This window comes from Chlorocebus sabaeus, chromosome 24 (assembly GCF_047675955.1).
Source record: "Chlorocebus sabaeus isolate Y175 chromosome 24, mChlSab1.0.hap1, whole genome shotgun sequence".
NCBI classification, from domain to species: Eukaryota; Metazoa; Chordata; class Mammalia; order Primates; family Cercopithecidae; genus Chlorocebus; species Chlorocebus sabaeus.
In genome coordinates, this window is record NC_132927.1 from 79,956,950 (window position 1) to 79,984,819 (window position 27,870).

The 27,870-nt window shown below is 48.4% G+C and overlaps 2 protein-coding genes and 1 pseudogene across 4 annotated transcripts in view; 2 read left to right on the plus strand and 1 right to left on the minus strand.

Annotated features, from left to right (window-relative positions):
• Positions 1-6,099: 6,099 nt before the first annotated feature.
• On the minus strand, positions 6,100-10,417 carry BAG5 (BAG cochaperone 5). Of its 2 annotated transcripts, none has more exons than XM_007987949.3 (2): positions 10,137-10,417; positions 6,100-8,695 (listed from the first exon to the last, which is right to left on the minus strand). In XM_007987949.3, the coding sequence occupies exon 2, from the start codon at positions 8,665-8,667 to the stop codon at positions 7,324-7,326; it is 1,344 nt and encodes a 447-aa protein (XP_007986140.1). In that variant the 5' UTR covers positions 8,668-8,695; positions 10,137-10,417; the 3' UTR covers positions 6,100-7,323. The 2 variants fall into 2 exon arrangements, with proteins under 2 accessions (XP_007986140.1, XP_007986141.1); XM_007987950.3 differs by lacking the exon at positions 10,137-10,417 and adding an exon at positions 9,606-10,112.
• A 53-nt stretch (positions 10,418-10,470) lies between these two features.
• COA8 (cytochrome c oxidase assembly factor 8) overlaps positions 10,471-27,870 on the plus strand; it is a 32,360-nt gene continuing 14,960 nt past the window's right edge. The window contains exons 1-3 of one of the 2 annotated variants that reach the window (XM_073011356.1): positions 10,471-10,643; positions 19,751-19,948; positions 21,902-21,965. In XM_073011356.1, coding sequence (XP_072867457.1) covers positions 10,482-10,643; positions 19,751-19,948; positions 21,902-21,965 — 424 coding nt within the window. In that variant the 5' untranslated portion in view covers positions 10,471-10,481. The remainder of the gene's footprint in view (positions 10,644-19,750; positions 19,949-21,901; positions 21,966-27,870) is intronic. The other variant, XM_007987948.3, reaches the window with a different exon arrangement.
• Positions 15,245-15,370, plus strand: LOC140710157 (U4 spliceosomal RNA; annotated as a pseudogene).

A 27,870-nucleotide genomic window follows, 5' to 3' on the forward strand; every position in this document is an offset into this window, starting at 1 on the left:
CGGTCGGCCCAGGCTCAGCAATCACAGAGCTAACTGCTCATTTCAGCGTCACAAGCACGAGCAGACGAATTTCAGAGACAGAAGCCAACATCGCCACCCCTCATCTTTAGAGGCTCCAGCCAGCCTGGCCCCTGTGGCTCGGTGGTCAGCCAAGGCCTCTGGAATTGGAGCGGCCTTGCTACTCCAAGGCAGGGTGTGACCCAGTCTGCCCTGCTGGCCCTCCTGCCCTGGGGACAGAGTGGGAGGCACTTCTGATTCCACCCGGGCTCTCAGGGGGATGAGGTGGCTTCAGGTGAGAGATCCTGACTGGCCACCGCAGAGCCCTGGTGGAAGGTGCAGCAGAGGGAAGGTCCTTTGGATCCGACAAGCAGAAGGATTTGGAACTCTCTGAAGCTATCTGAAGATCTGAGATTTTTCCACTCATTTATTCAGCAAGTATTCACTGAATGCCTATTACATGCCAGGAGCTAACGACACTATTTCCAAAGAACAGCTCACCCAAAAGGCACGTGAGTGCCCATTACTGCCAGGACCTGAGGCTGCATGGATGAAGAGACAGATCTTGCCTTGAAAGGCACTGTGGCGGCCGGGCGCGGTGGCTCAAGCCTGTAATCCCAGCACTTTGGGAGGCCGAGACAGGCGGATCACGAGGTCAGGAGATCGAGACCATCCTGGCTAACACGGTGAAACCCTGTCTCTACTAAAAATACAAAAAAACTAGCCGGGCGAGGTGGCGGGTGCCTGTAGTCCCAGCTACTCGGGAGGCTGAGGCAGGAGAATGGCGTGAACCCGGGAGGCGGAGCTTGCAGTGAGCTGAGATCCAGCCACTGCACTCCAGCCTGGGTGACAGAGCAAGACTCCGTCTCAAAAAAAAAAAAAAAAAGAAAGGCACTGTGGCCTGGCGTGGGAGAGACAGGTGAGCCAATGTGTTCAAGAGCTATTAATAGGGTACAGGAACAGAAGATACGCTCCACGGCCCAAGGGATGGGCAGGGAGGGCTTCGGATGAGAGCACCAGAACCCAGGGCCATGAACAGCAAAGTCATCTGATGACCTTGCTCCGCTCAGCACTCAGAACCACCCAGCTCCATGTCCCAACACCTCAGAGGACTGAGGTGGGGCAGACACCAGTGGGAGACGGAGACAGAAGGTGGGGAACTGGCAACATTCATCTGAAAACGCAGCCACAGGGACAGTTAGAGAACTGGAAGGGTTCTAACACACACTGAAAACCTGCCAGTCGCCGTGACGGCAGCGGGGACCAGAGATGGAGAGGCAGCGTGCGGCACGGAGCCCTTACCAAATGGGGTCACAGACCCCTGGCAGCTCCGCAAAGACCAGAGAACCCTAAGGGGAGAAACAGCTTCACTTCACTTCAGCCTTACTGCAGAAAGATACATTTTTGCAGTTGTAATTCACCAGTGGAAGACGTGTGGACAGAAGGAAGCACTGGTTTAAGACAGTCTTTCCACGATGAGGGATGCCGGTTCACTGACACAGTGGCTTTGAGACGTAATGCTGGAGCTGAATGCTTCACATTAACCAGCTGAATCCTTCAAGCCTAAGCGCTAAGTACTGCCCACCTTTCAGAAGAAACTGAAGCTCAGGGGCTCAGCTTTGAAAGTGGCACAGCTCGCCGGGCACGGTGGCTCACGCCTGTAATCCCGGCACTTTAGGAAGCTGAGGTGGGCAGATCACGAGGTCAAGAGATGGAGACCATCCCGGCCAACATGGTGAAACCTTGTGTCTACTAAAAATACAAAAATCTGGGAGGCTGAGGCAGGAGAATGGCGTAAACCCGGGAGGCGGAGCTTGCAGTGAGCTGAGATCCGGCCACTGCACTCCAGCCTGGGCGACAGAGCAAGACTCGGTCTCAACAACAACAACAAAAATACAAAAATCAGCTGGGCGTGGTGGCGCACAGCTGTAATCCCAGCTACTTGGGAGGCTGAGGCAGGAGAATCACTTGAACCCAAGAGGCAGAGGTTGCAGTGAGCCAAGATTGTGCCATTGCACTCCAGCCTGGGCGACAGGAAAAAAAAAAAAAAGAGAGAGAGAAAACGGCACAGCTGAGATGTGAACCTAGCAGTCTGGGCCCCAGCCTGCTTTAGCTACTTGGCCAGCATTCCCCGAAGTGGGAGCTTTTAGAAATCCTGATGTCCAGACTGTACGCCATCCTGATGAAGCTAGAATCCCTGGGGTGGGCCCCAAGCACCAGACATTTCTTCGACTCTCCAAGTAAGTCCAACAGGCAGCTGAGTCTTGAACTGCAACCAAATTGTCCTTCCCTCCCTTGCCAAGTGACTCTAGGCAGTTCCCTGGGCAAGGGACCACCTGAATCTCAGAATCATCTATGAAACCGATAGTATGAAAAACCTGCCTCAGGGGGTGCTGAGGGCTTAAAACGCACATAGAACATTTTGCACAGATGGCCGGGCAGTGGAGCTGGGGCTGCTGGGACATTCTGGACCACACTGCTCAGGGCCTCACAGGGATGTGGCCAGGTGAAATAGTGGAGGTCACTCAAGGTTTTCATTCAGAAAAGCCATATGATCAGAGCCGTGCTTTTAGAAAGACCAAGAGGGCAAATACGTGAACGAGGACCTGAAATAGCCTGCTGGTGACTGGCATAAAAAAGGGCACAAACTGGAGAACTAGAACTAGGGACACAGAGTCCTAAGGCTCCCTGGTGACCCCCCCCCCCGACACCAAAATCTGTGCAATGATAACTACACAAAATGGAAAAGCAAGGTCAAGCGCGGTAGCTCATGTCTGTCATCCCAGCACTTTGGGAGGTTGAGGTAGGAGGATCGCTTGAGCCCAGGAGTTCGAGACCCTTAACATATTAAGATCCTGTTTCAGTAAAAAACAAAAGAACCCAAAACATTTTGTAAGATGCCCTCAGACATGTCCTGACTAGCAGGGGCAACCCCAGACCTGCATATAAGAGGCCCTCAATTAGGGCCCAGCTTGTACCCACGATCAAGAGCCAAGCTTGCCAGGGCACGGCCCCTCAGCCCCTGCCACCTCGTTCCAGCTCAGCCCACAGCCCACTCCAGGGTTTCTTACTTTAAAAAAAAAAAAAAAATAATAATTTTTTTGTAGAGATGGGGTTGCCCAGGCTGGTCTTGAACTCCTGGGCTCAAGCAGTCCTCCCACCTTAGCCTCCCAAAGTGCCAAGATTACTGGTGTGAGCCACCACACCCACCCTCTCCTGTCCTATTTCTAACCAGCCTTGAAGAGCCCAGTGAGACCCCTCCCTAAGCCACTGGTCTCTCTCTGGCTTGCACTTGACACCTGCCCTGACACCAGACATTCACACCTGAGACAGACCAGGAGTGGCTGACTCCCCTCGTCCCTTCTCTGACTAGACTGGAATTTCTCTATGGCCACTGGTGGCACAATGGACTCTTCAATCCTCAGCGCAACACGAGGAGACGCTAGGAGCCTGGTTAATGCTGCTTCCAGTGTAACTGATAAGAATCCTCACATGTGGTAGAGGATTTATTCAAAAGCTCACATTTCCCCCAGAGTGTTTCTCTTTAACTGTACACATCATTTCTCTTGGCTCTGGGCCTATCATGTGTTTGCAAGGCTTGCAAAGGCTGCCTCTGTTTGGATCACCTGAAAGATAAAAGCAGGCAGAGAAGACAACAAAAATACAATAGAAGGCTCACGCCTGTAATCCCAGCACTTTCAGTGTCTGAGGCAGGTGGATCATGAGGTCAGGATATTGAGACCACGGTGAAACCCCATCTCTACTAAAAATACAAAAAAATTAGCCGGGCATGGTGGCGGGCACCTGTAGTCCCAGCTACTCGAGAGGCTGAGGCAGGAGAATGGCATGAACCTGGGAGGTAGAGCTTGCAGTGAGCCGAGATCGCGCCACTGCACTCCAGCCTGGGCGACAGAGCAAGACTCTGTTTCAAAAAAAAAAAAAAAAAAAAAACCGGACTCCTCACCCAAGTCAGACAGTCCATGAAGGTGATAATATATAACTATATAAAGAACACACACCTCAGACTCACAGCCTTTCACCACTGCAAGCATAAGCTAAGAGACTGCTTTTATTTCAAGAATAACTAAGGGTATACTAATACATGTATCTCAAAATAACATTGAATTATTGAAGACACACTGTTCCAACAGTCACAGAGTTGACAGAGAGGGGACAGGAACCGAGGTACTGGAAAAACACACTTGCATTACACATCAAAATTGATGGCCAATATCTCACTAGGTATTAAAAGAAAAATACCCAACAAATTAAAAGCTGAAAAGCTGTGCTAAAAAAAAAAACAACCCCAAACCTTGCATGTACAAGCTAAGCTCAGACCCTTAGAAACCAGATAGAAATGGACAAAGCCAAACAAATGAGAAAAACTGGTTGAGCTTCTCAAACTAAATCATATCAAATATATGTACATTTTAGCAAAATAAACCACTAAACTATACTTCATAGACATATTCATTACATTTATTTTAATAACTACTTCATTATAGGCTGACTGGCTTTCCTGTTTGGATAAAGTGTGATCTGAAAGCAGCACTGACTGAATGTAAATCAAGCAAATGTTCCCAGTCATTTTTGGCATGAACATGGATTACAGTGTTTAATGCAGACCCAAGGCCACACATTTTCGGGGAGTAGGTTTTACTTGCAGTACAGATTCCTTTCATGTAAGATCACAAACATACAACACAATGTGACAAGCCCCGTTGAAGAATTACATGCAGTAGTAGCTCATATTAACAGAAACAGCTTCCCATGAGGGCCGAGAAGAGCTAAATCCGGTGTCACTAGGGTTCACTGCAGGAGTAGAATAATCCGGTACAAGGATCTAGAACAGATTGAAACCAGAAACAAAGCCATGCCTGACGGTCACTCAAGGTCAATCTGATCATTTTCATGACCAAAATAACCAATGTGAACAATTCAAAATGACTGTGGAAGAGCTGAGCACCCTGTACTCACACACGATGCCCAGAGCTTGGCAAAAGGTACACAAACACTTTTGTTTGAAAAGAATAACAGAGACATCTACTTTCAAAGAACAATGGATACTTTTAAAGGGAATGCTGACGTTTAACTTTACAAAATGAAATTTAAAATGTAAGTAATACTCTGATAAAGATTGTGCCTGAAATGTAATCAGGATTTCCCGGCAGTATAATTAAACAGAGCTCTAATTTAAAAACTCTTCCTGGGCTGGGCGCCGTGGCTCAGACCTATAATCCCAGCACTTTGGGAGGCTGAGGCAAGCAGATCACGAGGTTAGGAGTTCGAGACCAGCCTGACCAACATGGTGAAACACCGTCTCTACTAAAAATACAAAAATTAGCCAGGTGTGGTGGCACACGCCTGTAATCCCAGCTGCTCAGGAGGCTGAGGCAGGAGAATCACCTGAACCCAGGAGGTGGAGCTTGTAGTGTAGTGAGCTGAGATGGTAGCACTGCACTTCAGCCTGGGCAACAGAGTAAGACTCCATCTCAAAAATAAATAAATAAAAAATAAAAACTCTTCCGCAAGATTTTAAGAGCATTCTAAAATTATGATACAGAAAAGCAATCCTAAAACTACTCTGGCCAAAATGTGGATTCGAATGACCTGTTTTGAGCCCACAGTTGCCAGGAGCTGGACCTGCGGTAGTGTGGGAGCTCACAGCCTCAATAGCGACTGCCCTCTGACCCCACCATCCAGTGATTCTAGAACATTTCTGGTAGGAAAGACATAGCAAGGGATTTTCATGATCGGGAAATACTGAGAGACAAACTGAAGATCTGTTAAGGGCTAGGCTTTTGTCATCGTTTAGGTATTTAAGGCTACTCCTTTAGCCAGCATACTTTCAGCTGTTTAGAGTGACAATTTCCCTACACAAAGGTACCAAATTAGCATCTCTGAAAGAGAATAATATTACCCTGGATTTCCAAAGATGCACTCTAATAGGATGACCAGGCAAAAAGTGACCCGGGGGAGGAGTCTGTTCTAACACCCGGACCAACGTGTTCTCAAGGCACTTCAGAACTTCGGGGAATTACTTCATACTGGATCCTCAGAAAGTACTGACGGAAATACACATCCTTTAGCAGAAGAAAGACGCTTCATGCAGGATTGACTTTAATGGCTCTTTCAGGCAACAGAGAAACCACCACATGCTCGTAACACGAGCTCAGTTGTTCAGCAGGCACCCAGAGGAAGCCTTTGATTCCCAGCAGGTTTCACTAATGAGTCCTGGAGCAGGTGTGGTTTTGATATTTACCATGGGAGTGGTTAACAGCTGACTGCCTAGGAAAACCTAGGAAGGCCTGGTCCCTCTGGGTTACCGACAGCATCCACCCTCACGCTGTAACACAGCACTGGGGAGGTGTGACAAGGTTGTCCATTTTACAGCCTTGGACCACAGAAGAGAACCATTACATGCTACATTCAGACTTTTTGGCTTAGTTTTAGTATAACCTGACACTGGAAACCCATCTCCGGTCTTCATCCTCCAACTACAGGTATGGGGGTTTCCTTTTCTTTTTTTTTAAAGGCCCATTAACTTCATTTAAAGGTTCCCATCCTTATGAATTACTCACTAAGGAAAACTATAAGCTCAGATTTCAGAAAAAGCAATTTACAAGATATTATTGCTGGTCCTTTACCCCTTCTCTTTAATGCAATCTCAAAGGTTTTTTGGCTATTAGTTTTCACAATTTTCTTATGCTGCACACAAAAACAAGATTCCTCTCTCTATAATGTAGAGTATGGGGAAAACACAGATGCTGTTTTTCCAACTAAAAATGTTTACAAAGAACAGATTGTCTCAACAAACAAAAAAACCCCACCCCATTAAGCTGGGTAGGACCAATAAGTGAAAAAAATGTCTTCTATTGAGCATAATAAAACAGAACATGTACTTCTTGTGTTTGAACCTTACTCCTATTTAACCAAAAATTTCCCCTTTCTCATAATTTTCCTAGTATTATGTAAGGTTATGCCTAGTTCTAGATTCTGAAATACCTGCATTTTAATGCTTGCACAACCCATTTTAAATTTACAAAAGCTGCCTCTATTTCATTTTCTGATTGAAAACACACAAAAAAAGAACAAACCAAACAAACCACACCACATCATAGAGAGAATGATCCGAATGGAAAAGTTAATGTGCTGTAATGATATTTGTCTTGCAACATCACAAGCAGCAGATACTGAATAGAATTTGCTTCAATCATAAATACTGAGACTGAAATATGCACGTATAAATCAATGAACTGAAAGCTCTCTATACATAGAAGCACATATGAAGTGCAAAACAATATCAAAAGTGAGATCTCTGGTATTTTAGTACTCCCATTCATCGGATTTCAGGTCGAGATAGCTGAGAATATTCTGGGCAAGCTTCACAGCCTGTTTCCTGGCAGCCTTACACTTCTCTTCTCCCTGCGGATCAACAGCATCCAGGGCTAGCAGCTGCTTGGTGAGCAGCTCTTCCAGCCGGATGTAGTTCTTATCGGTTCGATTTCCATCAAATGAAAGAACTTCTCCCTGGATCTCGGACAAGTTTCCAAGGACGTTCCAGACGGCTTTATGGGATGGGTGCTCCTCACAAGCAAACAGCTTTCTTTTCTCAAGGGCCTCCTTCAAGTCAATATACGTGATCAGAGTTTGCACCTCGATCACTGCTCTTCTCCTGGCTTCCCGGATGCAGGGGTTTTTTTCAAGACTTACCTCATCCAACTGTCCAATTAAACCCTGCAATTCTGTTTTGGAGCTCAGGTACAATTCAGGAGGGTTTTGTGCTTGGAGAAGTTCATTTTTTATTTCTCTCATTCTCGTGAGGACCTTTTCTATTTTTAAAATGGAATGATTCTGTCTCAGGTCAAATGCTTTAGTCGTGTCTGCTTCCTCTTCCAAATCCAGATACTTCAATAATTTGTTGATATCTTCTACTACCTCCCTCCGATAATTTCTGATTTCTGTCCGGCCGCACACATCTAGAGCATCTAGGTCAGCGATCAGCCCTGAGAGCACACAGGATAAGTGCCTGCAGGTCTCACTGTTGTTCACGCCCATCAGAAGTGCAATCAGGACCCCTCGGGCCTTGTTCACCTCACACATCACAAAGTTGATTTTGGCAACGGAAGGATGCGCATCCTCGGAAAGCGGCAGGGAAGGCTGCTTTTTCATGCAGTCTTCGATAATCTCTTGCACCGCACAGATTTTGGTTAAAGTGTGATACCTTGCTTTCCGCAAGGAGATTTTTCCTCCAGTTTTAACATGTGTCAGCCTCAGAATGATATCCTGGATGCCTTCTTCAAACTCATCAGTTACGCAGTTGCCTCCATTATAAAATGGCACAATTTTCTCTCTAACGAGGGACTGGGCTTCCTCAAAAATGTTCTGTATTTCAATCCGGTGTGGGTGGTTTGCATTCTGCTCCAACTCTTTGAGAAGACGTTCTGTCTCCTGTGCTGCCCTCTTCCTAGCTTGCTGAATATCTCCTTTTCCTTCAGTATCTACAGAGTCTATTTCAAAAAGTTGTTTTGTTAGAATCCTCTCCAGTTTCTTGTAATTCTTGTCATCTGACAGACCACTGAAGCCGACAACTTGCTGTTCTACACTTTTTACTTCCTTTTGGATTTCCTGAAGCCTACTAATAGAAGGATGTTGGTTTCCCATATCCATACTTTTGTTGTGTTCAGTTTCACAAGCACTAAAAGATGACAAGAATAACTTATTACAGCACAAGGCTTCTGCAGAACACTAATGGTATACTAAGTCATTCTAAAATTCTCATTTTAAAAAGGTATACTTTCGCGCAGTCATCCCACCTCAGCCTCCCCAGTAGCTGGGACTACAGGTGTACACCACCACGCCCAGCTCATGTTATTATTTTTAGTAGAGACAGGTCTCACTATACTGCCCAGGCTAGTCTCAGACGATCCGCCCGCCCCCGCCTCTCAAAGTGCTGGGATTAAGGTGAGTCACCCGTACGCCGCACAAACTATTTGGAACCAGCAGGGCACCTTTATGCAAGGTGAAACAGTAGCTCTTGTAACCTTCCGAACACTAATAGTACCCCGCCCCGCCACACAGCTATGCCTAGTTTCCAGAAACTCTAAGCAAAATAAACTGAACCAGTAGAACAAAAACCAGTGGCTCTCAGATATCCCCAAGTTCCCGCTTCTTCGTTTCTCTCCATCCCTTTGTGCACTTCCCCTCCCCACCCTTTTAGCTCCTCACACATTTTCCCTCCCAGATGTCTCCCTGAAGAGATAAAAACCCCACAGGTAAAGAAGAGCGATGGGGATTGCGCTGAAGGGCACCACCTTGGGCTTTCGAGGCCCAGCACCTCCTCAGCTCCCAACATGCTCCAATCTCTCAAAAAATTATAACCTACGAAAACGTGATAACTATGAATAATTCATTCACTCGCCTCCCACTGAGAGTCCACAATCGCCTAATGCACGTTTCAAGCTCTTGGTTTCTATCAAACGGCTTGTTCAAGGTGGGTAACCAATGGAAACGCATCATCCATCCCCTGTGGGTGTTCTGGAGGCCACGGAGGGCAGGCGGCCCGAGTTCCTTCCTCCCAGCCTCGCCCTTCCCTCTTGGCTCTTTACCCAGAAGAGGTCTGAGCTGGCTGCGATCTTGGCGTCCCGTGGCTGAGGTGGCGAGGTGGAAGATCAGCCCTTTACGGGGTGCGGCACCGGAGCTGGGCCCCCAGCTGCATCCCTCGCGCCCCTCCCGACTAGGTCTGAGCGGGGCAGCCGGTGAAGGGGCCGGCGGTGAAGGGGCCGCTACTGGCTGCAGCAGCCGCTCCGGGCGTCTCGGCCTAGGTGCCAGGGCGCGCCCGCAAGCCCTGACCTCACAATGGGCGCGCGAGGGGCCCTCGGCCCGGCCGGGGGAAGCCGGGGAAGGAGGGGAGCCAAGGCCCCGCCGGAGACACCAGAGACCAGGCCCGATCACCCCTGGACAGCATCCGAGACAGGGACGGGGACAGCGCCGAGACCAACTCAGCTCGGCCTGTGCCGACAGGCCGCGCTGGGGTGGGCGCTGGCGGAGAGGTGGCCCAGCGGGGAGCCCCGCGCGGAAGGGGGGCCCCACTCGTCCCCCCGATGGAGGGAAAAGGCCACACGCCGCCCTTCGCTCACCTGTCCCGCCGGCGCCATCGCGCGATGCATCGCTGACGCTTCCACGACTTCCGCAGCTCCGGCCGTCGCCCGGGCCAGCCAGCCCACGCCCCTGGCCGAACACCCCTAAACCCGGGGACGCCTCCTCCGGCGTCCGCGCCTAGCCGCCGACAGCATCAAGCCCACCGCCAGCGGCGCAGCAAGGCAACCTGGAGTGACAGCGACCAAGGAGCGGCCGCCCGGGTCAGCCCGCGCCGCCCGCCGCTCCCGTAGCCCGTCGTACCGCGGGGAAAGCGCACGGTCGGCCGCACAGCCCTCCCTCGGGCTTCGCGACCCTGCCGTAAAGCGGCCTCTCGCGCCGTCGCAATGCTGCCGTGCGCCGCGGGAGCCAGGGGGCGTGGGGCCATGGTGGCCTTGCGGGCGGGGAAGAAGAGTCTTCTCCGCGCTCTCAGCCGCTCCTTCGCCTGCCGCGGCTGTCAATTCGCTCCGGAGCGCGGCGCCGAGCGCAGGGATACGGCGCCCAGCGGCGTAAGCAAGCGCCTGGGGATATTGGGCCGGGAGGGGTGACCGGAAGGAAAGACAAACCGGGGCCTCGGGGCAGCTGCCTGCCATGCACAGCCGCCTCAGGCCTTTCTGCAGGTGCGCTCACGTCCTATCCCGAACAGTCCCGCAGCCCCAAGGCTTCCGCGTCAGGGCTCTCGGTCGGTTGGAACTGAGGGAGCCGCCGCCACGCCGGAGACTGTTGACAGCCAGAACCTTTAAGCATAAGAGTCACCTGGCAAGTTTGTAGCTACCTTATTTGTTCCCGAGAATGATTATTTTTTATATTTAAAGAGCTCTTGGCTTAGCGTGCATTTTTTTTTCGTGGTTTTTTTTTTTTGTGTGTGTATGTGTTTTGGCTTTGTTAAAATTATTAGAGCTTTTCTTCAAGCGGTGAACACTTTATACTTTATCATCGTACTTTTGTAGCACTTCACGTTCAATAGTTGTTCTTATTTGCAAACTATGTGTGAGTATATGCATGTTACTGGCCAAAGATCCGCAAAGAATGTCTGTGGCAAGAAAGAGTGGCAAGCAATTTTTATAAGTCATACTTTTGGGAGGGATGTTTTGTTTAAGGGAGGCGTAGGCCTTGATTCCATCTGTCAGATGAAAATGTTGGCTAACGGTGTGGAATGGGCTGGAGATAAAATATTCAAGCAAAGCATGCAAATACCAAACAGGCTAATGAAGGAGGCTGGAAAACTTGGTTTAAACAATAATTAAAGAAGTGTAAAAAAGAGCTAATTAAAAATTGTTCGGGCTCCCTGGCTCACACTTGTAATCCTAGCACTTTGGGAGGCCGAGGCGAGCAGATCACGAAATCAAGAGGTGAGACCATCCTGCCCAACATGGTGAAACCCCGTCTCTGCTAAAAATACAGAAATTAGCTGGGCGTAGTGGCGCGCGCCTCTGTAGACCCAGCTAGCTACTCGGGAGGATGAGGCAGGAAAATCGCTTGAACCCGGGAGGCGGAGGTTGCAGTGAGTGGAGATCGCACCGCTGCACTCCAGCCTGGCGACAGAGAGAGACTTCATCTCAAAAAAAAAAAAAAAAAAAAAAAAAAAAAAGCTAATTAAAAATTGCAAATGTACTTACTTGTACATTTTCATTTCTGTTGGGCTGTGGCTGTTAGCACACTTTTTTAATTGTAGCTTTGAAGGTCTGTTTAGTTTGCAATTTAAAGAAGAAGTTACCAGGGCAACTTGTCAACCAGACACCCAAGTGGCTGACTCAGTTCTGTGTTACAGTGGCCAAGCCCTTGCCTTCTATTCCTAGAACATAGAAACCCAGCCAGCATCTCCGTCTTTGGGCAGAGAGATACAGCAGGTGTCTGAAAATGCTCTAAGAGAGCCAACTGGAAATCAACCCAGACATTTCCCAGGGGGAGGATTTTCCCTAGCTTATTTTGTGAACTTGTGCTGGAAAGAAACAACAGCACCCAAATAAGGATTTCTCCATTCTCATATAGACTTCTTTTTTTTTTTTTTTTTTTTTTTTTTTTTTTGAGGCGGAGTCTCCCCCTGTTGCCCAGGCAGGAGTACAGTGGCATGATCTCAGCTCACTGCAACCTCTGCCTCCTGGGCTCAAAGGATTCTTGTGCCTCAACCTTCCGAGTAGCTGGGATTACAGGTGCCCACCGCCATGCCCGGCTAATTTTTTTTTGTATTTTTAGTAGAGACAGGGTTGTTGGCCAGGCTGGTTTCGAACTCCTGACCTCAAGTGATCCGCCTGCCTGGGCCTCCCAAAGTGCTAGGATTACAAGTGTGAGCCACCATTCTCGGCCTTAGACTTCTTGTTAAAGTAAAATAAGTCTTACCATGGGTCTGTTCTCAAGATGAGAGATCTCTCTGCCTTCTTTGTTTTTTCTTTTTTCGAGATGGAGTTTTTGCTCTGTTGCCCAGACAGGAGTGCAATGGCACAGTCTCGGCTCACTGCAACCTTCACCTACTGGGTTCAAGCAGTTCTCCTGCCGCAGCCTCCCGAGTAGCTGGGATCACAGGCGCATGCTGCCACGCCTGGTTAATTTTTTTTTTCTTTTTTTAGTAGAGATGGGGTTTCACTATGTTGGCCAGGCTGGTCTCGAACTCCTGACTTCAGGTGATCCACCCGCCGCGGCCTCCCAAAGTGCTGAGATTACAAGTGTGAGCCAGCGTGCCCAGCCAGCACCAGCTTTTAATTGAAAAACATTATAGAACATAAGAGTCAGGCACCATTCTTCCTTCCAAATCCATCTTTAAAACTCAGCTTTTCAGAAATATAACTGCTTTTGGTAAAGAAAAAAAAATTAGACTTTTAAATTCTGTTCCCTAGCCACTTCATGCCTGCTTATGTCTTACCTATGTAGTTTGCATCACTGGTTCCTAAACTTGTTTGCACATAAGAATTAGTCTGACTCTTTTAGTTCTTTTTTTTTCTTTAATCTGGAAGTTCCCAAACCAGAATTGGTTCAGACATACTCCCTTTTAGTTCTTTTTTAATCCATAGGTTCTGCCTCCATCACCTCTCCACCTTTTGTTTTTTTTTTTGAGATGGAGTCTCACTCTGTCACCCAGGCTGGAATGCAGTGGCATGATCTCAGCTCACTGCAACCTCCACCTCCTGGGTTCAAGCTATTCTCCTGCCTCAGCCTCCCGAGTAGTACCTCCTCACCTTTTTTTTTTTTTTTTTTTTTTTTTTAAGCAATTTATTTGGAGAGGGGATCACATGTCCTTTAAAACTTCCTACAGTCTAGATTTTGCTGATTGTGTCTCCATGGTGTAATTTAGCATGTTCCTCTGACCTCTTTCTTGTAAATTGACAGCTATATTCTAGAACTTTGACCACATCCAGATTTTTTTTTTGTTTTTTGAGACAAAGTCTCACTCTGTCACCCAGGCTGGAGTGCAGTGGTGTGATCTCAGCTCACTGCAGCCTCCACCTCCCAGGTCCAAGCAGTTCTGCCTCAGCCTCCTGAGTAGCTGAGATTACACAGGCCTACCACCACGCCCGGCTAATTTTTATATTTTTTGTAGAGACAGAGTTTCATCATGTTGGCCAGGCTGGTCTTGAACTCCTGACCTCAGGTGATCTGCTCATCTCAGCCTCCCAAAGTGCTGGGATTACAGGTATGAGCCACTGTGCCTGGCCCAAAGTCACTTTTAGCTTCAAAAATGAGCTGTAGGGTATACCTTCTTTTTCTGTTTCTGTGGATTGTTTACTAAGGTTTGAAGTTTTCTGTGACTGGTAGAACCTACAAGTCTTGTGAACCAGAGTTTTCATAAGAACAGGTCATTTTAACCCCATCCTCTTTTTGGTTAGAGTTACTAAACTGGTAATTAAGAGTGTTCCGGCCAGGCATCGTGGCTCACACCTTGCCAGCACTTTGGGAGGCTGAGGCAGGCAGATCACCTGAGGTCAGGAGTTCAAGACCAGCCTGGCCAACATGGTGAAATCCTGTCTCTACAAAAATACAAAAATTAGCCGGGCATGATGGCGGTACCTGTAATCCCAGCTACTTGGGAGGCTGAGGCAGGAGAGTCGCTTGAACACAGGAGGCGGAGGTTGCAGTGAGCTGAGATCGCGCCATTGCACTCTAGCCTGCGCGATGGACCAAGACTCCTTCTCAAAAAGAAAAAAAAAAAAAGAGTGATCCATTGCATATTGATTTAAGCAAGACATCTGATAAAGTCTCTTGCGTAGTTTTGAAAACCATGTCCTGTGTTATGGTGCTTAAAACACCAATGGAAACATTCGTCTCCGGGTGGTTCGTATTTCCTGCCCAGGTTCTTCATGAGGTGCCAGTGATACAGAAATGAGTGTGTGTGCCTCTTTTCACACATGCACAGATGGCTCTCCAGGCAGGAGCTCTGCATGCTAACACATGCCTCCCTGGTGCCTAGAGCGGTGCTTGCCCTTTGCATGGTGGCGCAGGCACAGACAGGTTGATGCTTATGGAGAAAGGCTGAATCCGCTATGCCCATTTTGGGAATCTGTTGGAAGTTAATTGTTTGCAGCTCCAGGCAGGGTGGTGCCCAGGGGAGCACCACCCTGGGCCTGCCTGTCAGGCACATAACTTCTGAGAGGAGAAGGGCTGGAACAAGCCCACAGATAATGATCTTTTTCCCTTTTTTGGAGATGGGGTCTTGCTCTGTTGCCCAGGCTGGAGTGGGCAGTGGCACAAACACAGCTTACCACAGCCTCAACCTCACTGGCTCAAGTAATCTTCCTGCCTCAGCCTCTTTAGTACCTGGGGCTACAGGCACGTGCCACCACGCTTGGCTGATTTTTAAAAATTTTTTGGCAGGGCACGGTGGCTCATGCCTGTAATCTCAGCACTTTGGGAGGCCAAGGAGGGTGGATCATCTGAGGTCAGGAATTCAAGACCAGCCTGGCCAACATGGTGAAACCCCATCTCTACTAAAAATATAAAAATTAGCTGGGTGTGGTGGCACATGCCTGTAATCCCAGCTACTCGGGAGGCTGAGGCAGGAGAATCGCTTGAACCCGAGAGGCAGAGGCTGCAGTGAGCCGAGAACGCACCACTGCACTCCAGCCTGGCCAACAGTGCGAGACTCCGTCTCAAAAAAAAGAAAAAAAAAAAAATTTGTAGCTTTGCACAGCAGCAGTGTTGTAGCCAATGAGATTTATCCGAAGTGTGATTATTGCTAATTGAAAACTTTTCCCGGCCGGGCGCGGTGGCTCACGCCTGTAATCCCAGCACTTTGGGAGGCCGAGGCGGGCGGATCACAAGGTCAGGAGATCGAGACCATGGTGAAACCCCATCTCTACTAAAAAATAGAAAAAAATTAGCCGGGCGCAGTGGCGGGCGCCTGTAGTCCCAGCTACTGGGGAGGCTGAGGTAGGAGAATGGCGTGAACCCGGGAGGCGGAGCTTGCAGTGAGCCGAGATTGCGCCACTGCACTCCAGCCTGGGCGACAGAGCGAGACTCCGTCTCAAAAAAAAAAAAAAAAAAAAAAAAAAAAAGAAAACTTTTCCCAATACCCTGCCATGATGACTTGCAATATAGTCGGCATTGGCAATGTTTGACAGTCTCTGTACAGAGACCGAAAAAAAAATTTTTTTTTTATAGAGATGGGGTCTCACTTTGTTGCCCCGGCTGGCCTCGAACTCCTGAGCTCAAACAATCCACCTGCCTCGGCTTCCCAAGGTGCTGGGATTACAAGTGTAAACCACCAAGCCCAGCCCACAAATAATCATCCTTAGACAATGTCTAAAGATATAAAGAATGTCTAAAGACAATCTTTAGACAAATTGTCTCATCATTTTTAGACAATACTGAGGTGCAGGCCTTGTGTCTGTTGGTGGTGGGAAAGGGATGGTTGACTAGGGCCTTAAAGATAATAAAAATAATTAACGTGTGTTTGCAGCAGGGGTGGCTTCCTGCTGTGGTCACTCCAGTGTAGGGTGAAAGTGTTCCAGCCTGGATAGCTCTCCCATGTCATTGGCATTCCTGAAATTAGGAGACCGTTTTCATTGACTTCTAGTGTTTGCCATTCTGGTGGATTATCCTTCTTCTATACTGCTGGATCGGGTTTGTGGATTTGTCTAGCATCTGTGTAGAACAGGGGAGTGGGGACCCTAACCCTCAGTAATTATGGAAGTTCCTGACTGCTTCTCAGATGGGAACTCAAAGCCTTTATAGAACTGAGAATTAGAACGGGAAGCAAGAATGCTAGGAACTTGCTAACATTTTCTCTTCATTATTCCCTGGCGGTTTCCCCACGGTAGCTTTGTGTCATGTACGGGCACTTCCAGGAAGAGGGTGCAGGGGAACCATCTCAGTGTCTCCCCTTCCAAATCTTCTGGAGGGAGAGATGCTGGGGTGGGAGTGCTCCTCGGTGGAGTACTCAGGAGCTTAATAAAAGCCGAGGGAGCTGGAGAGCAAGGTCTGGCCTGCAGAGCTGGCACAGAGAAGCCTGGTGTGGGGCTGTCCAGCCTGCCAATATACAGTTAAGAAGAAAGGATATATGTATGTGTGTGTATATATGTATGTATAGTGTGTGTGTGTGTGTGTGTGTGAGAGACAGGGTCTCACTCTGTCACCCAGGCTGAAGTGCAGTGACATTGTCTTGGTTCACTGCAACCTCCACCTCCCGGGTTCAAGCAATTCTTGTGCCTCAGCCTCCCAAGTAGCTGGGATTACAGGTGCACACCACTACGCCCGGCTTATTTTTTGGTGTTTTTAGTAGAGACGGGGTTTCACCCTGTTGGCCAGGCTGGTCTCGAACTCCTGACCTCAAATGATCCACCTGCCTCTGCTTCCCAAAATGCTGGGATTACGGCCTGAGCCACTGCGCCTGGCAGAAAAAAGATTTTCACAAGAACTGGAAGGTTAACTCCCCTCCCAGACCCAAAGATGCAGATTCGGCCTGACCAGCAGGAATGCACATGTGCCTCGCTGTGAGGAGGGCAGAACTGAGGCTGCTTCTCAGGAAACTGTGAGGGTCTAGCGTGCCCCCCCACCACCACCCGCAGACACCAGGGCCCGATAGAATAGCCTCCCAGCATAGCCAATGGGACACCATGAATCATAGGCTTGTACTGTGGAAACTAGCAATTATGGTAATTACTTGCACTGCAAAGGGCTCTTTCTCTTACCAAAGGACATTTTCCTCCCCCAAGCTGCTTCTCCTCCCTTTTAAATAGCAGCTCCTCAGTGAATAAAGGCAGAAACATGTGGTTATAGGGAAGTACAAACGAAGATAACATCTCTCACATAATAGCAAACAATGATTTGAAAATATTGGTACTCCAGCTTTATTGTAAAGCAGTTTATGTGAGTGATAACTAGAAGATAAATATGGAAAAGTAACTGAAGGCTGCTGACACCTCTCTGAGCTTGCTTTGTGATATGTGGACAGCTAGAAAAAGCAGCTAATTGTTAGGTGGCTCCTGTAAACACTTCCTGATGGGGAGCCTGTGAGCAGAAAAGAGCGGGCGCAGGCCTGGACAGTGGTCATGCACTGTTAGCATGAAACCCGCTGAGCTGCAGACACCCCGGTCAGCTTGGAGGAGGGAAGGAGTCGCTGTCCTGGGCCACAGTCTAGGGGGTGGACCCTGGTGCCATCCCTTTTGTGAGACTCACGTTAGTTTCTACCAACAGCCAAATACCACAGATGCAAAGACTTGGGGGAGAAGCCCATGAACATTGTCTGAATGTATGGTAAAGAAAAAAAAGAAAAAATAATCTTTTGTGGAAATGTAGGCTTTATTGTTTTAATGGGAAATTTGGTGATTGTATACAGTTTTGTTTTTTTTGTTTTTGTTTTTGAGACGAAGTCTCTGTAACCTAGGCTGGAGTACGGTGGCGCCATCTTGGTTCACTGCAACCTCTGCTTCCCAGGTTCAAGCGATTCTCCTGCCTCAGCCTCCCAAGTAGCTGGGACTACAGTCACCTGCCACCACGCCCAGCTAATTGTTTTTGGTGGAGACGGGGTTTGGGGTTTTGCTGTGTTAGCCAGATGGTCTCAATCTCCTGACCTCTTGATCCGCCTGCCTTGGCCTCCCAAAGTGCTGGGATTACAGGCGTGAGCCACTGTGCCCAACCTGTATATAGTTTTTAGACTGATGGGTAAAATGTTGAAGGTCTGTATGGTCTATATTGCAATCCTGCCTTTACTATCTTTTTTTTTTTTTTTTTTTGAGACGGAGTCTCACTCTGTCGCCCAGGCTGGAGTACAGTGGCCGGATCTCAGTTCACTGCAAGCTCCGCCTCCCGGGTTTACGTCATTCTCCTGCCTCAGCCTCCCGAGTAGCTTGGACTACAGGTGCCTGCCACCTTGCCCGGCTAGGTTTTCTGTATTTTTAGTAGAGATGGGGTTTCACCGTGTTAGCCAGGATGGTCTCGATCTCCTGACCTCGTGATCCGCCCATCTCGGCCTCCCAAAGTGCTGGGATTACAGGCTTGAGCCACCGCGCCCAGCCCCTGCCTTTACTTTCTAAAAAGGATTCCTAAATTGATCCAGCATCAAATTAGTATATTTTAACCCTGACGATGAGCAGTATAGTTTCAGGTCTTGAATAGCGAGTTCTCCCACTGTAACTCCCTGACAGTTCTTCCTGCCCATTGCACAAACAAAATCAGTTCACGGAGACCATGGCATTGCAGTAAAGAAAGAGTTTAGGACTGGGCGCAGTGGCTCATGCCTGTAATCCCAGCACTTCGGGAGGCCAAGGCGGGCAGATCACCTGAGGTCAGGAGCTCAAGACTAGCCTGGTCAGCATGATGAAACCCCATCTCTACTAAAAATACAAAAATTAGCTGGGCCTGGTGGCGCGTGCCCAGAATCCCAGCTACTCAGGAGGCTGAGGCAAGAGAATCGCTTGAACCCTAGAGGTGGAGGTTGCAGTGAGCCAAGATCACACCACTGCACTCCAGCCTGGGCGACAGAGCTAGACTCCATCTCAAAAAAAAAAAAAAAAAAAAGAGTTTAATTGATGCGAGGCCGGCCATGCTACATGGAAGAGTTATTACTCCAATCAGTCTCTCCATGCATTTGGGGGCTAGAGTTTTTCTAAAATAGTTTGGAGTAAGGGGTGGCGGTGGCTGGGCAGTGGGTGCTTGCTGCCAATTGGTCAGGGCGCAGTCACAGGGGTGTGGGAATCATCCTCCTGCCTGCTGAGTGGCTTCTGGGCGGGTCCAGGAGGAGCCATCACGTTGGACTTGCAAAACACCTGAAAAGATACCTCAAAAGACCAATCTTAGGTTCTGCAATAGAGATGCAGGAGTAATTGGAGAAGTTGCAGGTCTTGTGACCTCTGGAATGACGGCTGGCACCTTAACCGAATTCAGACTCCTTACCTCTTCCTAGCCTGGTGGGGTCTCACATTAGCTTCAGAAAGCTTAGCAAAGGTGGTTGAGTTTCAGGAAAGGGCTGTTACTATTTAAACCAGAAAGTAGGCCCTGTGTGGTGGATCCCAGTTGTAATCCCACTACTTTGGGAGGATTGGGAGTGGCCGAGATCACGCGACTGCACTCCAGCCTGGCGACAGAGCAAGACTCGTCTCTAAATAAATAAATAAATCCAGATTGTGCATTTTATAATACTAGATGCTCGTTTTGTCATATGTTAATCCAATTTACTTCGTTAAAGGTGTCAAGATTCTGCCCTCCAAGAAAGTCTTGCCATGATTGGATAGGACCCCCAGACAAATATTCAAACCTTCGACCTGTTCACTTTTACATACCTGAAAATGAATCACCATCGGAACAAAAGCTTAGAAAATTAAGACAAGAAACACAAGAATGGAATCAACAGTTCTGGGCAAACCAGAATTTGACTTTTAGTAAGGTAAGTTTCAGTTTTAGATCAGAATGAGAAACAACACAGTTGGCCACTTGAGGGTGCTAGATATTTAGTATTTGCTTTGCGATTTGTCTCAGTCCCTCCCCCACACTGTATGTATGTGTGGATGTGTGTATATATACGCATATAATTTTAAAAACTAATATGTAACTGTATAGAAGAGACGATCGTTCGTAGAACCACAGATCTTGAGACTTTGAAGGAAGCAATGTATGAGCAGCAGAGCCAGAACTAGAAGTACGTGTTTTACACACATTTGTGTGTGTGTTTATCTTTATGAGAATACCGGGTTTTTTTAGGTGGGGCATGGTGGCTCTGCAGTCCCAGCACTTTGGGAGGCTGAGATGGGCGGATCACTTGAAGCCAGGAGTTTGAGAGCAGCCTGGCCAACGTAGCGAAACCTAATCTCTACTAAAAATATAAAAATGAGCCAGGTGTGGTGGCACATGCCTGTGATCCCCGTGACTTGGGAGGCTGAGGCACAAGAATTGCTTGAACCTGGGAGGCGGAGGTTGCAATGAGCTGAGATCGCACCGTTGCACTCCAGTCTGGGTGACAGGAGTGAGACCCTAACTCAAACAAAAAGAAACCCAGTTTTTGTGATGTGTTGAATTCTTCCTGAGAATTCAAAAACATTTTTTTGTTGTTGGGGTTTTTTTTTTTTTTTTTTTTTTTTGAGACGAAGTTTCACTCTGTCACCAGGCTGGAATGCAGTGATATGATCTCAGCTTACTGCACTATCTCCCAGATTCAGGCGATTCTCCTGTCTCAGCCTCCCAAATAGCTGGGATTACAGGCACACACCACCATGCCCAGCTAATTTTTGTATTTTTAGTGGAGACCGGGTTTCACCATGTTGGCCAGGATGATCTTGATCTCCTGACCTTGTGATCCACCCACCTCAGCCTCCAAAAGTGTTGGGATTACAGGCGTGAGCCACCGTGCCCAGCCGAAAATTTAAAATTCTTAACAAGATACTTATAAATAAACTGTGTAAGAAAAAAGCATAAAAAAAGCATAAATAGTCTAAACCAGAAGAAAAACATTTAAACTTTTTTTTTTTTTTTTTCTGAGATGGAGTTTCACTCCTGTTGCCCAGGCTGGAGTGCAATGGTGTGATCTCGGCTCACCGCAACCTCCACCTCCCTGGTTCAAATGATTCTCCTGCCTCAGCTTTCCAAGTAGCTGGGATTACATGCACGCCACCACACCCGGCTAATTTTTGCATTTTTAGTAGAGATGGGGTTTCACCACGTTGGCCAGGCTGGTCTTGAACTCCTGACCTTCAAGTGATCCGCCTGCCTTGGCCTCTCAAAGTGTTGGGATTCCAGGCGTGAGCCACTGCGCCCGGCCACATTTAAACTTTGATTTGCCATTTGAGTGGGCTACGTCAGGTGGGATGTGTTTATCGTATTCTGTGGATTTTTTTTTTTTTTTTTTGAGACAGAGTCTCACTCTGTTGTCCAGGCTGGAGTGCAGTGGCACGATATCGGCTCACTGCAACCTCTGCCTCCCGGGTTCAAGCAGTTCTCCTGCCTCAGCCACCTGAGTAGGTGGGATTACAGGTGCCCACCATCATACCTGGCTAATTTTTGTACTTTTAGTAGAGATGGGGTTTCTCCATGTTGGCCAGGCTCATCTGGAACTGCTGATCTCAGGTGATCCACCCACCTTGTCCTCCCAAAGTGCTGGCATTACAGGTGTGAGCCACTGCACCTGACCTATTCTGTGGATTTATAAACAGTGTCTCCCAAGTTTATTGAACATCTTTTCAAATCCTGTTACAAACACAAAACTTTTAACCACATTCAGAGGGTTTTAAATGAGCTTTGAGATGGGTCACCTGCTTCTCAGAAAGTCCACATCTGTGCTTCTCCAGGACACTGTGAGCTGTGCTCTTGCCAAAGAGTTCTGAGAGCCTTTTTTTTTTTTTTTTAGGAAAAAGAAGAATTTATTCACTCGAGACTAAAAACTAAAGGCCTGGGCCTGAGAACTGAATCAGGTTAGTGCATTTGTTTGGGTTTTTTTTTTTTTTTTCTTTCTTTCTTTGGGTTTGAACAAGTCCATGAGAAGGTAAAGCAAGGGCAGTGAGAGAAGTGGGGAAATTCAGGGCAGTTCTTGGCCTGCTTTGGGGCAGTGCCTAGCACACCTCTGTCCAGGTTCTTTTGCACACCAGTTCCCAAGCATGGTTCTCCAATCTCTAGCTCCCTCTTCTCTCTCAGGAGTTTAGGTGGTTATAATGGATGACCACCTTCTGACCTTTGATTTCCGTCCTGAGGTCTCAGCCTTTGCAGCTTCTCCCTCTCCAAACCAGCTTCTGATCCTTGATCTCAGTTCAGTGCTCAAAATAGCCTTTCCTTATTTTCTCTTGGTGTTGATGTTAGGCCTGAGTGACATCTCATGCTGTTCGTTAAACAGATGTCTGCTCCCAAAATGTTGTTCTGATAGAAAATCCAAAATCATCAACCCCAAAAGCCAAGTCTGTCATTGGGCTAAAGTGCCATTCCTACTAATCCTTTACCTTGCCTGATTCATTTAGAGTAAAGGGCTGGGAGCTTGAGTCACTCCCGTGCCAGGACCTCTGTTGTTGTTTGCTGGCTGCTGGAGAGGTGGGGTGTTGCAGGCCCTGGAGAGGTGGGGCCTTGCAGGGCAGAGTTGGAGCAGATGCTGCATCCAACAATAAGCATGAGAATGAGCACTCACAGTTTCAGGTCCTGTGCTGGACACTGTGCAAGTCCTGTGCATATATCACCTGTTGCATTTCCCTCAGTGACCCAGTGAAGTAGATACTGTTATCTTTACCATTTTATAGAAGAGCAACCTGAGGCTTCCCCAAAATTACACAGTGAGAATGTGGTGTGGCCTGGATTCTCACCTCGGGAGTCGGATTGCAAAGCCTCCCTGGGCCTCACCGTGGTCCATGGCTGTCAACGAATTCCATGCTGACCTGGTGTGCGTGTGTGTGTGCGTGTGTGTGTGCATGTGTGTGTGCGCGCGTGTGTGCATGTGCGCACCACATGTGCCGTGCCATGTCTGTAGGTCTGTCATCATAACAGGTAGGACTAGGTCGGCTCATACTTTGGAAGTGCTTTGGAGACAACCACTCTCCTGACAGATGGGAGTTGTTGTTTTGATTCTTACTAAGGTCCCAGAGTCCTGTTGATGGCTTTGCTGACTAGTGAAAGGCTGGCCTTAAATTAGGTTTGGAAATGAATTTGGTAATAGGACAGGATGTGTTAAGGAAGGGAAGCATGCAGGGAGCTGCCTGCTCTGGCAGCTGTTGAAAGCTAGCAGGCCGCAGTGCCTGCAGTGGGAGTGGGGCAGCAGGCGTGTCACCTTGGGCCAGAGCACGTCTCATACACGGTTGCACCGATGTGTGAGGACGTAGGTCCCCAAGAGCCAAGAGAGCGGAACTTTGTTGAAAACATGGTGTTGGAGAAACCTTTGGCCCAGAAGAACAAATTTAGATTCGTTCTCCCCGCAATGCAAATATGTTCCAGTGGGTCAAAATGTTAATTATTATTAATTTTTTTTTCTTTTTTTTGAGACAGGGTCTCACCCTGTCTCCCAGGCTGGAATGCAGTGGCACCATCTGGGCTCACTACAGCCTTGACCTCGTAGACTCAAGTGATCCTCCCACTTGAGCCTCCCAAGTACCTAGGACTACAGGTGCACGCCAGCACCACACCTGGCTAATTTTTGTGTTTTTTGTAGGGACAGAGTTTTGCCATTTTGCCCAGGCTGGTCTCAAACTCCTGAGCTCAAGTAGTCCACCCACCTCGGCCTCCCAAAGTGCTGGGATTACAAGCGTGAGCCACCATGCCCAGCCAAAAAGTTAATTATTAAAAGTCGGGCCAGGCGCAGTGGTTCACGCCTGTAATCCCAGCACTTGGGGAGGCCGAGGCGGGCGGATCACAAGGTCAGGAGTTCGAGACCAGCCTGATCAACATGGTGAAACCCCGTCTACTAAAAATACAAAAGTTAGCCGGTTGTGGTGGCGGGTGCCTGTAATCCCAGCTACTCAAGAGACTGAGGCAGGAGAATCATTTGAACCCAGGAGGCAGAGGTTGTAGTGAGCCAAGATCGCGCCGCTGTACTCCAGCCTGGGTGACAGAGCGAGTCTCTATCTCAAAAAAATAAAAAAAATGTAAGTGGATTATTTATGGATTAAAGAGTTAGACACATAGTTCCTAGCTGTGGAGCATCTAATAGGAGATAACAGACTCTCTATTATCTGGAGGAATGATACCCTCCTGAGCCTGAGGGTCAAGATAGAGATACTGAAGAACATAAAAGCTGAAAACATCTGTGTTAAGACTCCTTTTGATCCACCTTTCTGGACAGGAGAGTTTGCTGAGCAGATGTAGGGGTGGCTCAGTACCCAGGGGAGGGTGGAGCTGGCCCCAGTCATGGCCTGTGCTCAGACGCTAAGACCAGAGCAATTTCTTCCTCGTATTTAAACTTTTCTCCTAGGCCACTGCTTTACCTTTCTCATGCTATAAACTGGCTTTCTCTGCCTCCTTGTTTATCCCTCCTAAGTTCAAGGAAGCAGTCAGCTGAGGAGGCTGCCTTTCCCCAGGCTGGCACCAGCCCAGCTGGGAGGTGCCGGATTAGCTGAGGCGGAGGTGGGGCTTGTGCAGAGAGCCTGGCTGCTGCCATGGAGATGGGAGGAAGCAGGCAAAAGAGCAGGCCTGCTGGCAAAGGATCAGAGGGCTGGGCAGACACAGGGATCAGTGTCCCGGAAATGTGAGGAAGGGCAAGTGCTGGCAGCAAAGACGACGTGGGCAATTTGGACTTCAGGAAAACCTGCCACAAATTTGCAGAAATAACACACATTTATAGACAAGTAACGTGACTACAAGAAGAAAAAATTGCTCAAACTCTAAATTTTACAAGGCATATTTGTTTATTTTTTTGAGATGGAGTCTCGCTCTGTCACCAGGCTGGAGTGCAGTGGCATGATCTCGGCTCACTGCAGTCTCCACCTCCCGGGTTTCAGTGATTCTCCTGCCTCAGCCTCCCAAGTAGCTGGGATTACAGGCATCCACCACCACACCTGGCTAATTTTTTCATGTGTGTGTTTTGTAGAGACGGGGTTTCACGATGTTGACCAGGCTGGACTCGAACTCCTGACCTCAAGTGATCCACTCATCTCAGCCTCCCAAAGTGGTGGGATTATAGGCATGAGCCATCGCGCCCAGCCTACAGTGCATATTCAACAAGAAGTCATCATTTCATGCTTACTCAATTCATGGGGGAATGTTTTCAGTCTTGAGACTCAGTGCTGGTGGAGTTACATCAAAGGTGGATGGCAGTAGCAAATCCTCAGTCCCTTTTCCAGAAGGATTTAGCTAAACATACTACACATGTCCCAGGAAGCAGGAAAATGATGCTCATGAATCTTCTGTAAGAATTCATGTGGAGAGCCAGGCTTGGTAACTCACACCTGTAATCTCACCACTTTGGGAGGCTGAGGTGGGTGGATCACTTGAGCCTAAGAGTTTGAGACCAGCCTGGGCAACATGGTGAAACCCTGTGTCTACAAAAAATTTAAAAATAAAAATAATTAAAGCCAGGCGCAGTGGCTCACGCCTGTAATCCCAGCACTTTGGGAGGCCGAGGTGGGTGGATCGCCTGAGGTCGGGAGTTAGAGAACAGCCTGACTAACATGAAGAAATCCCCTCTCTACTGAAAATATAAAATTAGGCCGGGCGCCGTGGCTCATGTCTGTAATTCCAGCGCTTTGGGAGGCCAAGGTGGGTGGATCACGAGGTCAGGAGTTCGAGACCAGCCTGATCAGCATGGTGAAACCCCATCTCTACTAAAAATACAAAAAATTAGCCAGGCACGGTGGCGGGCACCTGTAGTCCCAGCTACTCTGGAGGCTGAGGCAGGAGAATGGCGTGAACCCGGGAGGCGGAGCTTGCAGGGAGCTGAGGTCACACCACTGCACTCCAGCCTGGGCTACAGAGTGAGACTCCGTCTCAAAAAAAAAAAAAAAAAGGAAAATTAGCAGGCGTGGTGGTGCACGCCTGTAATCCCAGCTACTCAGGAGGCTGAGGCAGAAGAATCACTTGAACCCTAGAGGCGGAGGTTGTAGTGAGCCGAGATCGCACCATTGCACGCCAGCCTGGGCAACAAGAGTGAAACTCCATCTCAAAAAAAAAAATAAAAATAAAAAACAGCCAAGTTTGCAAGTTTGGCAGTATGTGTCTGTAGTCCCAGCTACTCGGAAAGCTGAGGTGGGAGGATTGCTTGAGCCCAGGAGGTGGAGGCTGCAGTGAGCCAAGATTGTGTCACTGCACTCCAGCCTGAGTGGCAGAGCCAGACCGTCTCCAACAGCAACAACAAAAATTCATGTGGGGAAACATGGGAAGAGTTCAGCTGTGTGTTCTTTGCAGCAGGATCTTTCATTGCAGAAGAATGGGAAGAATGGAAACGTCCAGTACTAGCAGAACGGATAAGGCTGTGGTGGCCTACCCACTCACTGGCCTTCACTGGAATATTCTGCAGCAGTGCAGAAAAACGAGTGATTGAATTTAAAGTGCAAGCAACAGAATACTGTGATTTCAGTTCTGCCAGTCTCAAAATTAAATCTCATTTGTAAGGCAGGCAGTATTGTGGGAGAGTTTCTCTAATGTATTTAATTCTCAGAGTGTTTATGCAGTGGCAGGAAGTGTACCATCAAAATGGGTTTAGTTTAAGTCAGTCTCCTGAGTATTTATGAAACACCCGCTCAGTTTTCGGTACGTGTGGTGAATTTGGTGTTCTGCCTCTTTCCCTGGACTTAGTGGTATGTTTGGTAACAAGCTGCAGTGCTGCAGCGTGGACCATGCCCTGCTTAGCAGACATTATGGCGCTTCTGCTGCCTGCTGAGCCTTGGCCTAGGGGTGTTTGAGCCAAGTGCAGGGAACCTGTGTCAATGGAGTCAGGTGGCAGCAGCTGGTACCCCTGCCTGCGGGGTAGTCCCGTGGTCACCCTAACAGCAGCGACCACCAGCAGGCACTTCTGTGCCAGCCCCGCCCCTCCTGCCACACTGACGGAGTGCAGCCTCATGAGGTGTGCGGTTGCCGTCACACACTAGAGAGGAAGATGCTGAGATGGAGGTAAGTCACAGCTCTGGGGCCACACAGCCAGGTGGGGATGGTCTTGGCCTCTGCCCATCCCAGATGAGGTCTCACTGTGTTGCCCAGGCTGGCCTCAAGCAGTCTTCCTGCCTCAACCTCTGAGTACGGACACAATTTTGAGTGCCCTGTATGTGTATTAGCAGTAACATAGGAGACAGAGTAGGCCCTCTTTATCCGAGGGATACATTCCAAGACCCCCAGTGAATGCCTGTCCGACTGAGGCTAGTACCAAGCCCTGTGTGTACACTGTGTTTTTCCCTACACAGTTGTCCCTCCCCTACATCCTCAGTTCAACCAACCATGGATTGAAAATACTGAAAACAATAAACATAAACAATAAAATATTGAAAATAAAAAATACCTTTTTTTTTTTAGACGGAGTCTCACTGTGTCGCCCAGGCTGGAGTGCAGTGGCAAGATCTTGCCTCCCTATAAACTCTGCCTCCCGGTTCAAGCAATTCTCTTGCCTCAGCCTTCTGAGTAGCTGGGACTACAGGCACACACCACCACGCCTGACTAACTTTTGTATTTTTAGTAGAGATGAGGTTTCATCATGTTGGCCAGGCTGGTCTCAAACCCCTGACCTCAGATGATCTGCCCGCCTCAGCCTTCCAAAGTTCTGGGATTACAGGCGTGAGCCACCATGCACGGCCAAAAATAGAAAAATTTAGAAGTACAGCATAATAGCCAGGCGCGGTGGCTCACGCCTGTAATCCTAGCACTTTGGGAGGCTAAGGCAGGCGGATCACGTGAGGTCAGGTGTTCGAGACCAGCCTGGCC

What these genes read in the sequence shown, in the direction of transcription:
- BAG5 (XM_007987949.3), bottom strand. Translation starts at nt 8,667, where the DNA reads ATGGATATGGGAAACCAACATCCTTCTATTAGTAGGCTTCAGGAAATC.